Here is a 14549-nt window from a genome sequence, read left to right as displayed (position 1 = left end):
CTCTAGAACAGGAGGAACTTGAAGAGATTCTGACCAGGTTGAGTTGCTTTGCACCCTGCTCTGGAATAGGAGGAAGGGAAAGAAAGTTGGTTTGTCTTTCTTCTGCAGTAGAAGTGACCTGGCTTCACTGACTCAGGAACTCATTCATACTCAGAGCACACAACTGGTCTTATCAAGAACCCACTCAGCAACCATCAGATGTTATCACCTTGATGAAAGTTTAGGGGTGAGGCTTGTGGGAGGTTTGGCTGAGAGTTCAGGAATCCCCTGTGAAAAAGAGATGAGTGACCAGGCTCTGGGAATGATGGGGGATAGTCCAAATTCGTGAACCTACCGACTGCCTCCCAAATCTTCAGGTACTACAGCTCTTGGAGGTGCTATAGAATTTCAAGGACAATTAGAAGACCCAAAAGATTTTCTTCCCTAGCCTGTTCAGAGAGGCTGCTATTGGATCATAGACTCTTAGGCTCATAGACTAAGAACTGGAAGGGGCCTCCAAGGTCTTCGAGTCCATCTTCATGTGTTTATTTTCTTATTTCAAAAGAGAAAACAGAGACCTAGAAAAGTGAAGGGACTATACAAGATTACATAGATCTAAAAAAAATGACAAAGTCAACATTTGAACTCAGGTCTTCTGACTACAAATCCAGTGTTCTTTCTTCCTGTACCATATTGCCTGTCATTGGATTAATCTGGTTCCTTTGGGGGGTAAAGTGGTTGTGAAGACACAACTATCAACATTTTCAAATAACTTGTATCAAGAGACTAAGTGCATGGTTCTATCTAAAGATGTGTGCCCTGAGCTCTGAGACCTTGCCATCCAAACAAGACCTCTGAGACCCAGCTCTGGCTAGGTGAAGCTATGAATGGTTGCTAGTGTGGGGGCTGAAAGGAAGCAGAGGAGAAGGGAGATGGTATCCCCTCAAACTCCATCTACTTGTTTAGACTGAGAGGCAGTATGGAGCAATGGAAAGAATGTTGGCCGAGGTGGAGGAATGACTTCTTGTCCCAAATCTACCATTCGATTGCTGTGGGACCTGGAGCAAATATGTCTTCTGTTTTCCCCTCTGCAAAATGAGAGGGTTCAATCAATCAGCAAGCATTTGCTAATCATTGAGTATATGCCAGGCACCTTGCTAAGCCCTGGGGATACAGAGAAAAGGCAAAAAGGCAGAATCAGTCCCTGCCTGCAAGGGTATTATATTTGAATGAGGGAGCCAACAAGGATGTATATACTTATATATAAGATACAGGCAAAGTAACCTCACAGGGGAAGGCACCAGCAATGAGAGTAATACCGAAAGCCTCTAGTAGAACATGATGCTTGAAGGAAACCAGGAATTCTAAGAGGAAAGGGGTGAGGAAGGAGAGCACACCAGGCTTTGGGGAGAGTCAGTGAAAAGGCATGGAGATGTGTTGGTTGCAGAACACATAGACCAGTGTGACTGCCATATAGCAACCAGGTTGTGAAAAACTTTCAATGCCAAACAGTGGAGTGACAGAAGGTTACTAGAATTTATTTAAGAGGAGGGTGACATAGTCAGGCCTGTGCTTTAGGAAAATCATATTGGCTTCTGCATAGAGAATGGATTGGAGTTGAAGGAAATGAGAGAGAGAGAGAGAGAGAGATGGACTGACTGAGAGGCGATTGCAGTGGCCCAAGTGAGAGGTGATGAGGGCCTGAACTAATACAGCAGTTATGTGAGTGAAGAAGGGAACACGTGTGAAAGATGTTGGGAAGGTAGAAATGATAAGATTTGGCCATGGATTATACATGTAGAGGACATGAGAGTAGAGTTGAGGATGATACTGATGTTGAGAACCAGGGTGACTCTAAGGATGGTGGGCCCTTGACAGTAGTAAGAAAGAAAAGGGGTAGATTTTGGGGAAAAGATAATGAGGTCTGTAATGGATATAATGAATCTGAGATATCTTTGACATCCAGTTAAAAGTGCCCAATGAGCAGTTTGTGATGCGGGACTGGAGCTCAGGAGAGAGATTAAGGGCTGGATGTATAAATCTGTGAGTCATCTACATAGGGTTGATGATTAAAGCCAGGGGAGCTGATGAGATTGCTAAGTGAGAGTTTGGAGAGCAAACAGTCCAGTACAGAGCTTCAGGGATATCTGCAGTTAATGCACATGACACGGGTGAGATTCAGCAGAAGAGATTGAGAAGGAACAATCACACAGGTAGCATGAAAACCAGGAGAGAAAACCCAGAGAGGAGAGAGGATCCAGGAGGAGAAAGTGGTAAACAGTGCCAAATGCTGCAAAGAGATGAACAAGAATGAGGCCCCACAACAGGTGATTAGATTTGGCCCTGAAGAAGTCACTGGTAACTTTGGAGAAGGTGGTTTCTTGGAGTTGCGAGGTTGAGAGCCAGATTGTAGAGATGCAGAAAGACTGAGGAGAGGAAATGAAAGCATTGAGTATGGATGGCCTTTTAAAGAATTCAGCTGAGGAGAGGAGAGAGAGAGAGAGAATAATAGAGAATAGGAGATGGTGAAATTTCATAAGGGTTTTTGGTTTTGTTTTTAAAGGATGGAGGACTCAAAAGTTCCTTCCAGCCTTGATCCTATAGTTGAAACAGATCCAACGGAAAGATTCAGGGCAGAATTATTACCAGGCCACGCTATTCAGCGGGGAGGTAGTGGTGAGAGAGGGAGACAAACAATAGGTACATTTCTCCTGGCTCCCATAACCCAAGTTAAACAGGACTTTTATCTGTGGATGAGTTGGGCTAATCAAATTCTGCAGGTGTGAGAGAGAACTTGCCCCCATTTGCTTTAGATTGTTTTAAAGGTGTCCGCAAGAGAGGATTTCTTATTTGAGCTGGAAGATCTTAATCTTTTTAGTTTTTTACATATGGTTGGCCTGGCTCCCCAACAGAAATTGGGTCACTTTAGGTCTCCACTAGACATTAGCTCCTTCTACCTCCTTGTTAAGTAATGTGTTCTCTTCCCTTGGGGGTATTTCAGGGTTAGGTGGGTGGCCTGCTGGGTAATCGGTCCTTTCCTGAAACAACAGGGCCTATGTCCGGACTGCATTCATCACCCAACCTCCTGGCAAGCCCTGCTGCCTGGTTCCCAGTGGTCCAGCCTTCCAGCCAAAGGGCACCATACCCAGCCAAAGGAGAAGGCAGCCCTGTAGAACTCAGAGCTAATGAAAGGAAAACTGGGTTCCTGTTGCAGACATCCCTGGTCCATAGAGAACGACACAGTGGAGCTGCTTCTTGGGGAGCCGGAGGATCAGGGCCTGCAGCCCCCACTTTCCCCTCCCCCATAACCTGAGTTATGTGGGCACTGGTTCCCAGCCAATGGAAGGTCAAGAAACCTGCCTTTGTTCAAAGAAGACATCAGGCTTCAGCAGAGAGCCCCTGGCAGGGAGGGAAGCAGGTGCTGTGGGAGCAGCCGGCTGTTTATCCAGCAGCCCTTGTAACTCCAGTTAATTATTGATGGGACTTCAAGAGGAGGGATGAGAAGGGGGTAATTTATTCCCGTTGGGAAAAGAAACAAGGGAGCAAATAGCAGGTTATGGTCTAAATCTGAACAGGAAGCTGCTCGAAGGTTAGAATTGGAGAGCTGAGGAATCGGGGGCTTGGCTGTGACATCCTGTTCTTCTGCTCTGCTGCCAGCACCAATCTGTGCTGCTCAGATGACCAGCGCTTAATTGATCGAGCTGAGCCGAGGGCCGCCATCCCCGTGTGAACCAGTTGGCTCTGATATGGCTGAGCCAGTGGGGTGGAGGACCAGCCTTAGAGTCAGGAAGACCTGCGTTCAATTCCTGTCTCTGACCCATTCTCTTAGTGCCCCCAGACAACTCTCTGTAATTTACAGAAGAATTATCCATCTGGATTGGTGGAGGGAGTTCTCATTCTGTGACCATTCCTGAACCACTCCCTCCATGGCTCCATAAAGATGATGATGATGAGGAGGAGGAGGAGGAGGAGAACAGCTCACAATTCCCTGGTGATTTGAAGTTTTCAAAGTACTTTCCTCATAATAACCCTGTAAAGTAGCTAGTGTGCCTAGAGGGGTAGCCCATTTCTCAGATGAGAAAAGTAAGCCACAAAAGTGCTAAGAATGGCTTGCTCAAGGTCACACAGCTAATAAAGGTTGGAGTGGAACTCCAACCCAGATCTCCTGATTCCAGTCTAGGCCTAGCGCTCTTTGTATTCCTCAGGGCCTACTTCTGCGTGTCCTCATTCACAAGGATGAGTCAAGTATTAAGGATGAGCATGTATTAAGCACCTACTATATGTTAGGCTCTGTGGTAAGTGTTAGGGATACAAAGACAAAAGTGAAATAGGGCTCAGCCCTGCCCTCAACCAGCTTATGCTTTAACATGTAAGTATAGGCAAACTTTATGCATAATGAATGCTAGGTAGTTTGGGGAGGGAGGGAGGGCAGTACCAAAAATAAGCAACTCACAATGAGGAAGGCAAGGGCAGGGAACAGAGCCCCAGGAGTGAGGGGACCAGGAGGACCTGACCCCCCCACTAACTTGCTCTTTGCCCTTTGGAAAGCCCTTAATTTTCACTTTCTTTGGAGCTCTTAAGTCTCACTCAGCTCTGCCCTTCAGAAGTTCTGTTACTCGGACAATATCCCTGTTACTGGGAGGAGAAAAGATATCTCCAAGTCTGTCGGTTAGGTTGGATTAACCACTGGCCTGGGAGGCAGGAGGCTCAGAGCCAAATCTCAGTGTCACCCCTGAATCACTGCGTGACCTTGAACAAGACTCTTAACCTCTGGGGCTCTCCACCATCAACATGTTGTTATACATCCTGGTCTGTTGAATCATTTGCCCTGGAGGAAAGATTTCACAAGACATTTGCAAAGACAAAATAAGACGATAACAGCAGCCCCCTTGCCTCCCCATTTTTTTTCTAAAGCTAGATTTAGTGCACAGAATCTCAGTTTGAGATATCTGCCATCGTAGGAGGAAGGGACAGGATTGGGAATGAGCAATAACTTTAACCTTTCCCTTAAATCATTTTGTAAGGAGAGTTTCTCCTCTTTAAGTCATCATGGAAATCAGTGGGTGAATTTAGAACTTCTGCCAACTAACTTTGCCAGACTACAGGACATTAGAACTGGAAGAGTTCTTAGAGGCAGCCTCCTCTAACTCTCTCGTGTTACAAAGAACCTTAGGGCCAGTGTGGGGAAGGGCCTTGGCCAAAGTGGAAAAGCTGAAGTCATCAGGAAGCCAAAGTAAAAAGCATAGAATTTTAGCTTTTCATTCTTTGAATGAAAGAGGTAAGAATTGGTTCAGAAACTTGAAGGAAAGCCTGTGCATTCATATCTCAGGTAGGGAGAGGTGCATCTCACCGTGGGCTAGAGTTTTCCATCTGCCATAGGGAAGCTGATATCTCTTAGCTCCTCTTCCAGGAAACGGGCTAAATACTCCTCGCTGTTTGTTAGGCACTGGACAATTTTGATCTTAGATAATACCAGGTATAGTGGGTTCAAGTTTCTGCTCTGCTAATGATTAGCTGGGTCAAAGGACTTGGGTTCAATTTCTGCTCCTGATTCTCATTACCCATGTGACCTTGGACAAGTCCCTTCCCCTCCCTGGGGCTCAATGAGGGGCTTCACTCAGAATGGCCAACCTGTGAGGTCCCTTCCAATTCTAACATTGCCTGAGTCTAAGCCCACTTGTGAAGGATGAAAGGGTGCTTTGAAAGATCTGAAGGTCCAAATCTCTTCTTTTCTTTTTTTCCCAATATATATTTATTTCATTAAAATTTCCCCAAATACATTTTTTAAAAATTTAACATTCATTTTTTTAAAATTTTGAGCTCCAAATTCACTTCCTGTCTTCCACCTCTCCTCCCTCCTTGAGAAGGCAAGCAATTTGATATCAATTAACCATGTGAAGTCATGCAAAAAAATTTCCATATTAGCCATACTGCAAAAGGAAACACAGACCAAAAAAGGAGAAAAATACAGAAAGTGAGAAAAGTAGGCTTCAATCTGCACTCAGAGTTCAGCAGTTCTCCTTCTGGAGGTGGATAGCATTGTTCAGGATGGGTCCTTTCGAATTGTCTTAGATTATTGTCATGATCAGAGTAGCTATCTTCTCTTCTCTTCAAGGGCTGTAGGATCATTGATTTAGAGCCGGAAGGATGCTAGATCTGGATTGAAAGGGACCTCAGAAACCATCTAGTTCAACTCCCTTCAGATAAGAAACTGAGGCCCAGGAAGGTTGAAGCATTCACCCAAGATCACACAGGTTAGGAGCAGGACTTGAACCCATGCTGGGTCCTGTGGATGTCAACTAGTCCAGGCTTCTCATTTTGCAACTGAGCAACTGGTGTAGTGAGAGAGAACTAGTTCTGGAGTCAGAAAAACTGGGTTCAACCACCTATCCCCACCCCCACTACCTGTGTGACCTAGGGAAAGTTACAACCTCTCTACACAATGATTCACTCATTTATAAAATGGGGAGAGGGATTGAAGTTGATGGTCTCTGAGGTCCCTTGTAACTCTGTGATCCTGTGACTCAAGGACCGGCGAAGTTAGATGACTAGCCCCAAATCACTAGGTAGTAGGTAGCAGAACCAGAATTCAGATTCAGGTCTTCTTAACTGAGAGTCCAATACTTTCCACTGTATCATGCAGTGTTCCTAAGGTTCGTTTCCCTTTCAGCTGAGAAGAAAGCAGAAACCTACCTGGAAGGGGAATGGCAGTATTACCCTCTGAACACACACACACATGCACATGCACATGCACACACACACACACACCTGCTCAAATACACAAGAAACTAGGATGCAATAAATTATCAGTCACCTGGGCAGGCCAAATAACTTACTCCCCACCAGGGCCTTTGATTGCCCAGAGCTGGGTCAATCCAGATGTTAATCATTAACCCTACAGAAGGTCTAAATGGAAAGGCAGATGTTTCCATGTGAAGATACCAGGCACCCAGGGGTGTTCAGGTCATAGACAGAGATGGCCCAAATCCTGATCAGAATGGGCATGAGGAGAGTGTTGCCACCGACTCTGCCTTAATTAGGGTTGAGCCACAGGCTATTTCTGTGTCTCGCCCCCCCCCAAAGCCAGACTGCCCCATGGGAGCACATTGTTGGGATGTCCACATACTGGGCCCTCCCCCCGCCTTCCCCCGCTCCATCCCCACCAATCTTTCCTGGTGTTTTCATCACTGCCCTGATGATGTGATAATATTCTTACGTGGGGAAAATAAAAGTGGCATTTGTTTAGACACAATTAATGAAATATTTATGTTGCATGAGACTGTGTGATAAAGCCCCGCGCTGGCAGAGTCCATTTGCTTCTGATTACATTTGTGATTTTTTTATATGACCAGACATTCTGACGCCAGTTCTTTTACACCGAGCAGATGTCATGTTCTAAAAATGGGTGCCAGATGCTGAGAGCCACATAAGGGTAATTTGTTTAAGAGCTGGCTTGGACTTTTTGCATTCAATTAGACTGTGCGGTGACCCTCACACAATCGTTTGAGGTACCATGGCTAACTTCAGACATTCATTTTAATAATAGATTTCATTTCTGAATGTGTTTGAAGCCCCATGATCCATAAATGGTGTTTAAGGAATTAATTGATTTCTGCATAATACCTTGTGTGTGTGTGTGTGTGTGTGTGTGTGTGTTTAAAATATGGACACCAAGAGCTGTGCAAAGCCCTTGGCCAGGGGCCAGAAATTTAATTAGCATGGGGAGCCAAATTTCAGATTACCCTTAGGTAGCTCTGCTGCTTAGGCTTAGGGCAGGTGCAGTAGGCAGGGAGGGAGAGGGAGTTTTGGGTCAAGAAATCTAGGGAAGAAATCACTTCTGCTTGATTGGGTACTTTGTTCCTATTTCAGGCTCCAAGCCCTTACCTGTCAGAGCACAGATGACTGAGTGTTATTCCTCCTTCTCCTCCTCTTCTGATACCACCTCCTCCTCAGATGGTGAATTTGAACCCAAACCTTCCTTACCACCAAAGGTAACATGCCCCTTGGCAACCAAGGGTAGGGTTGACTTTGTAGGGGGTGGCAGCTGTTGTTGACTCTTAGGAGAATTGTGAGTTTCCAACCCAGAGCATTCTCAATCTGACAGATATTTTTATTGAACAGACTTACCTGTCATAGCATCTGATGCTTAGACCTTCCTCTCCCCTTGGCAAGAGCCAAGAGCCAAGAGCCAAGAGCCATTCCTTCTCAAGAGTTGTCTTTTCATTTTCAGAATCTTTCAGGTCTCACAGATGAATCTTTTCTTTCTTTAAGAAGAACTTCATTTGAAGGAGGAGGGAAAAAAACCCCAAGACAGCAACATATTTACTTGAAACCACTTTGAAACTGCAGCTCTAAAGTGGTTTTAATATGAGGTCCAACAAGCAAACCATCGAAAAATGAAAACAAACAGATGCCTATGGCCCCAGGGGAAAACACAGCTTCATTTAAGAAGCACTAGAGGCAGATTGCATGGAAAATGTTATGTTTATTCTAATCAGAAATATTAAATGAACCATGCATTTGCATCTAGGCATTTATACTCTGAAAATGCCTACTGTGACTTGGGTTTGGAGAGGCTACTGACTATAGACATGGAGAATTTCCTCCCTGTTCTTTTACTCCAGAGAATTTGGGCCTTCTTTCTAAACTCTGATTCAAGTAAACCTCTGCCCAACCAGTGCCCTCCCTCCCAAATTTTGTCCTGTTTTTTGTTGTCCCTGTAGGCCGCTGGGGTAGGAGCCTTTCAGAGGGCCTTTGGGCCAATGGCTCAGCCTAATGTGTTTATGCTGGTGGACCAAAAAGTGGTTTCTCTGCCATTTGCTGTATTTATTTGTTGGCTCAGGGAGGTTCCCAGGGAGGAAGGAGGAGAACCAAATTTATTTACTTACAATCGTTTCTTCCACATCTGGTGATATAATCATTGGCTTATAACTTAGGGCTTCCTAACCCCACTGCCCAAGTAAGAGCAAGTCAATGACCTGGTGTGTATGTGTATGCTTATATGTGTAACAGAAAGAAAGACAGAGACTGGCAGACAGAGACACACAGAAGGACAAATAGAGGAAGGGAGGGAAGGAAAAGGAGAAAGTCAAGAGAGGAGACACAGTGAGACATGAAGAGAGACAGAGAGGGAAGGATGAAAGGAGAGCATGGAAGAGAGGTGAGATTAAAGCTGTTCCTGATTATCCGTCTCTGATTATATGTTGAAACCAAGTTTTGTGTTTTCTGTTGACTTTTACACCTTCCGTATCATCTTGTTCTTCTTTTGATGGCTTCTTCTCTCTCTCCCTTGATGTCTCCTCAATACAGACATCTCCTAAGATTCTCTCCCTAGCCCTCTTATCTTTTCTCTCTATACTGCCTCCGTTGAAGAACTTATTTATTTACGTGGCTTCAATTATCACCTCTACCTGAATGAATCTCAAATTGGACTCCCTTCTTCTCCAGCTGCCTCTTGGTCTCCACCTTGATGTCCCACCAGCACCAAAGAACTCATCATTTCCTATAGGAGCATAGGTTTAGTTCCAGAAGGTACCCTGGAGGCCATCTAGTCTAATATCCTCCTTGTACAAATGAGGTAGTTGAGGTCAAGAGACGTAAAATGACTTGACATGGGTCAACCTAGGAGGGAGTGGTAAAGCCGAGATTTAAACTCAGGTTGTGTGATTCCAGAAATGATAAGCTTTCTCTTGTATCAAGTTATCTCCCTGGAGAGATGTTAATTGACTTGTCCAAGTCCATGTCCAAGCCCTTCTCCAAGGATTAATGCTGACCACCCACAAACCTTTTGGCTGGTCATAATAACTACCATTTATATAGCACTTTAAACTTTGCAGCCTCAACACCCACCCTTGCCCCGTCATGCTGACTTTTCTATAGCTGAAACCACCATATCTTCCCAGTCACCCAATGATTGAAATCTTAGAGTCACTTTAGAATCTTCTACCTCTTTGCTTAGTTATTGAGTCCTGTAGATTCTTTCTCTGCAGTATCCTTCCCATGTGCTCCTCCTTTCCATTCCCGTGCCTGTCACCACCCTAATTCACCCGCTCGGTATCTCTTACCTAGTTTCTTCATAAAGCTATGATACAGAGGTAGGCTTTATGTGACATCTTGCAGGTATCCCATATAACATTGGAGCATTGTGGTGGAACAAGCAACCCATTTTGGTTTGGGTTCTACCCAGCACTATCCTGGTAAATGTTTAACAATGGGCTATTGAAAAAAAACGTATGAACAACACCCTTTTAATTTTAATCTGCGTTACTAACATTTTCTCCATCACATTCTTAAATCTAGACAATAAGTAAAGCAATATATCAAGACATGATTTGTAACATTTGCTGATTTGTGAAGTGCAAATGCTCAGGTTGGAAATTTAACGTATGGTTCTGGAGAGCCAGTTTGAGCTGGTTCCAGCACACCCTAGAGCTACCCTAGTTAAGCTTACAGTAAACCAGGGTGACACTTCATTTATTAATCAGTGAGGCAGGGAAATGTACAATATGTCCACTATGGCACTATATTCAAGCACTGGTCCAGTGGTCCCATCCAGGTCTCTCAGACACATACACAAGAGTGTATGTGTATGATTTTCCATCCTTCACTGCTAGATAAGACTGCTAGGTAGGATTTAAAACAAAACAAAACATTCTGGCCCGAGTCAGAACTGATCCAGGGTATGATATGACACGTGGTTCCAAAATTATTACAATTAGAAAAATATCTGGCTTGTAATGCCACCCTGCCCTGTCTCTTACATCTGAAATTTTCCTTTTCCTTTTCATAGAAAACAGATCATCCGTTTTTGATGGCCACATCATTTATTGTACATAATGAATATGAAAGAAAAACTGTCTCCAACCATTCCTAAAATTGAAACCTCTTCTCATGAGTCCCTTCAATTTTCTAAGATTATGGAAGTATTAAGGGAAGGAACGCGCCTCTGACTTCTCTCAGAGGAGAAGCTATGTGCCTTCCATCTCACCAGCTGATGAGGTTTTTAGAACTTGCTAGTTCTTGTCATTCAGGAATTCATCTCCATTCCAGTGTTTGAAGCACCTTAGCAAAGTTAATCCCTGAAGGCACTGCTTGCCTCCCTGCTCCCAGTCTGAGTCTCAGCCTTCCCACCCACTGTTTCCAGTGACCACAGGCAGAGCTTCAGGAAGGCAGTGACCAGGGTAGGCGAAGTGTTAGTCTTGATGCCATGGCCCTCCAAATCCTTGCAGCCATCATGGATAACAGGGAACCTCAGTCCCCCAGGCATCTTTCCCTTTGTTCATGTGCTCATACCTCAGATTCCACAGTCAGGAATTCTTTTGTGGGTGAAAAAGAGAAAAAGTGGGAACCTTGGAATCTAGGCAGTCACATACAGATCCCTCACCAATCTGTTCCCCCTACTGAAATTTCTGGAGAATCCCCTGGATTTTGACAGAGAAGAGACATGGTACAGGTACTGTAAAGACATCACATTAGAAGGAACTTCATGAATATCTAGTGCAATAAAACTAATTCATATAAAAAGAAAGAAACTGAAACTCTGAGGAGTATGACTTATCCAAGGTCAAAAAGAGCAAGTTAGAATCAAACTCAGTCCTAGAACAGAGGTCTCCTGACTTCCAAGCTACACCACATTCATTCCCTAACTGACCTCTTCTCCTCCGGGCTCCATGGTCTTCTTAGAGCCCAGATCTGATGGTCTCTAGTGGTCAGCATTCAGCACTTTCCTTGTTGTGGCCACAATCTGATTCCCAGTTATGGAAGATCATTGAGAGATAACATAGTATAGTGGATCTAGTACTGGGCTTGGAGCCAAGAAAAATGGGGTTCAAATCTTGCCTCAGTCATATCTGTGCAACCCTGGGTGAGTCATTAAGGCCAAACCCAGGCTTTAATTTCCTCATCTGTAAAGTAAGAGAGTTGGACCTGAAGTCCCTTCCTACTCTAAAACTATAATCCTGTGTCACTCTCCTGCTAAAAACAAACAATACAAAACATCTCCATTGGTTCCCTTTTGCCTGCAGAATAAAATTTAAACTTTTCAACCAAACTCCAAGATCTTGAAGAATTTGGTCCTAATCTACCTTTCATGCCTTTTATCTTTTTATACCCTTTCAAAAACCTTACATCCCAACCAAAACAGTTCAGTCAACTAGCATTTATTAAGCACCTACTATATGCCAGACACTGGGGATACAAAAAAAGAGGGGGAAAGAAGAAACTTCAGTCCCTACTCTCAAGGAGCTCACACTGTATTGGAGGAGACAACCTGCAAACAACTATGCACAAGAAAGTATATGCAGGATAAACTGGGGGTGATCTCAGAAGGCATTAAGATTAAGGAGGACTGGGAAAGACTTCTTGCAGAAGGTGGGATTCTAGCTGAGATGTGAAGGAAGAGCGGGAAGCTATGGGGTGGATTTGAGAAGGGAGAGCATTGGAGGCATGGAGGATAGCCAGCAAAAACTCCTGAGGTCAGGAGATGGAGTGTTGGGTGCAAGGAACAGTTTTAATCTGGTCCATTCTAATTTTTAGGGAGTGCGTTGTTTGGGCAAGGATTTGTACTTCTTTCATTCTAAGCCATTAATTCTGTCTTTCTGGTTCTTTCTTCCATAACTCTCATTTCCTTTCAGTTTTTTTCTCTAGCACTCATTTCAATTTTTTTAACATTCATTTTTTTTAAATTTTGAGTTCTAACTTCTCTCCCTCCCTCCACCTCCATCCTACCCACTGAGAAGACAAGCAATCCCCATTACACATGTAAAGTCATGCAAAACAAGCATATGCTCATTTCAATTATAGAAATATTTATAACTTTGTAAAAACTCTTCTTTCATCTCTTCTAGAAGTTCTATTTGAACCTGTGGTCCAGCTCTGTTTTTCTTTGTGGTTTTGATTGTAGATGTCATTCTCTTCTTTTGGGTTTGAGTCTTGAGTGTCAATGAAACCATAGTAGCTTTTTTAATGGTGAGATTCTTAACTTTCCCACCCCTATTCTTTTTCTCACACAATGCTTTTCACCAGAAATGCCCTATTCCCTCTCCTCATCCATCTCTGCTTAACTTTTACACAGAGTTTAAGGTTTATTTTAAATGCTACCTCCTCTATGAAGTCTACCCATATTTTTCCCAGTTAGAAATAATCTCAGATTTTTAGATATGATTAATGAAAGCATTTCAGGAAAGATAAGAGAGAACAGAGATAATGCCAGGTTTCTTCTTTTTCTCCTTCCCTTTCCCTTCCTCTTCCTTCCTTTCCTTCCTCCTTCCTCCCTCCCTCTCTTCTTCCTCTTTCCCTCCCTTCCTCCATCCTTCTTTCCTTCCTTCCTTTCTCCCTATTCATTGTTACTAATTTTTAAATATTCCTGTTTCTGGGAATACTAAGTCATAGAAACTTAGTCAACTCTTCAACCCAGTCCTTCCTTTAATAGCATTAAACAGTCTGAAATTAGGGGAAATATGAGATTGTTTCTCCACCATGTGTAAGTCTAAAGAATTATTTTAAGAATAGGAGTCTAGTTGCCACCACAGCCCTGTGAGGTCTTCCTTCCTTAGCACTGATATCCTAACTGAAAGGAAGGAAGGGAAGGGCTTCAAGAGTGATTGATCAATTGTGTGCTACCTATACTAACTTGGACTGGATTATTTACCATCAGTGCTCCCCTAAGTGATTACAACCAATGCTGGTTTCTTACTCAACTCACTCCTGCAAAACATAAGGAAAGATTAATGGAGATGCCCTAGAAAAACTCCTCCCTGGTTACACAAAGATCTCTCTCTTAAGGGCATAAACCTTATGGTTTGAATCCCATGAGAAGAGGACATAGAGACTCCTGTAACTCATATAAAGTGATCACAAGAGGACAGAAACAGATACTCCCGTTTCTAGCAGTGGTCAATCAGAGCCTCAGACCCAATCCCAAATTCCCATTTTCAATGGTACTGAGTTGATATGCTTATGTATTCTGCCTCAGCCAAACCTGTGTGCTATGGCTGGTCTCAAATCACTAGCACCAATAGACTCTTTAAAAAAAAACATTATTTATTTATTTTTAATATTTTTTTCTTTTAAATTTTGAGTTCCAAATTCCCTCCCTCCCTCCTACCCCTTCCTCACCCACAGAGAAGGCAAGCAATATGATATCAATTATACATGTGACATCATGCAAAACCATTTCCTTATTAGTCATTTTTTTTTAAAGCAAGAAAATGAGAAAATTATACTTCAATTTGCACTTAGAGTTCATCAGTTCTCTCTCTGGAGGTGGATAGCATTTTTTCATCATGAGCAAGGACTCATTGTCTTGGACTGAAGAATTGTCTTGGATCATTGTCTTGATCAGAGTAGCCACGTCATTCACAATTGATCATCATACAATATTGCTGTTACAGTGTATAATGTTCTCCTGGTTCTGCTCATTTCACTTTGCATCAGTTCATATTAAGTCTTCCCAGGTTTTTCTGAAACCATCTTGCCTGTCATTTCTTATAATACAGTAGTATTCCATCACAATCACATTCCACAACTTGATCAGCCATTTTCCAATTGATGGACATCCCCTCAATTTCCAA

General features: G+C 43.4%; 1 protein-coding gene across 1 annotated transcript in view; it reads left to right on the top strand.

Annotated features, from left to right (window-relative positions):
- The window catches only part of MICAL2 (microtubule associated monooxygenase, calponin and LIM domain containing 2), a 156545-nt gene that overhangs the window by 97942 nt on the left and 44054 nt on the right, over positions 1-14549 (top strand). Inside the window, exon 25 of the mRNA XM_027852564.1 lies at positions 7849-7970. Within this exon, the coding sequence (XP_027708365.1) occupies positions 7849-7970 (122 nt within the window). The remainder of the gene's footprint in view (positions 1-7848; positions 7971-14549) is intronic.

This window comes from Vombatus ursinus, unplaced genomic scaffold (assembly GCF_900497805.2).
Source record: "Vombatus ursinus unplaced genomic scaffold, bare-nosed wombat genome assembly UNPS02009770.1, whole genome shotgun sequence".
Lineage (NCBI taxonomy): Eukaryota > Metazoa > Chordata > Mammalia > Diprotodontia > Vombatidae > Vombatus > Vombatus ursinus.
Note: the sequence above shows the minus strand (reverse complement) of the source record. Positions and strands in the feature narration are given on the sequence as shown.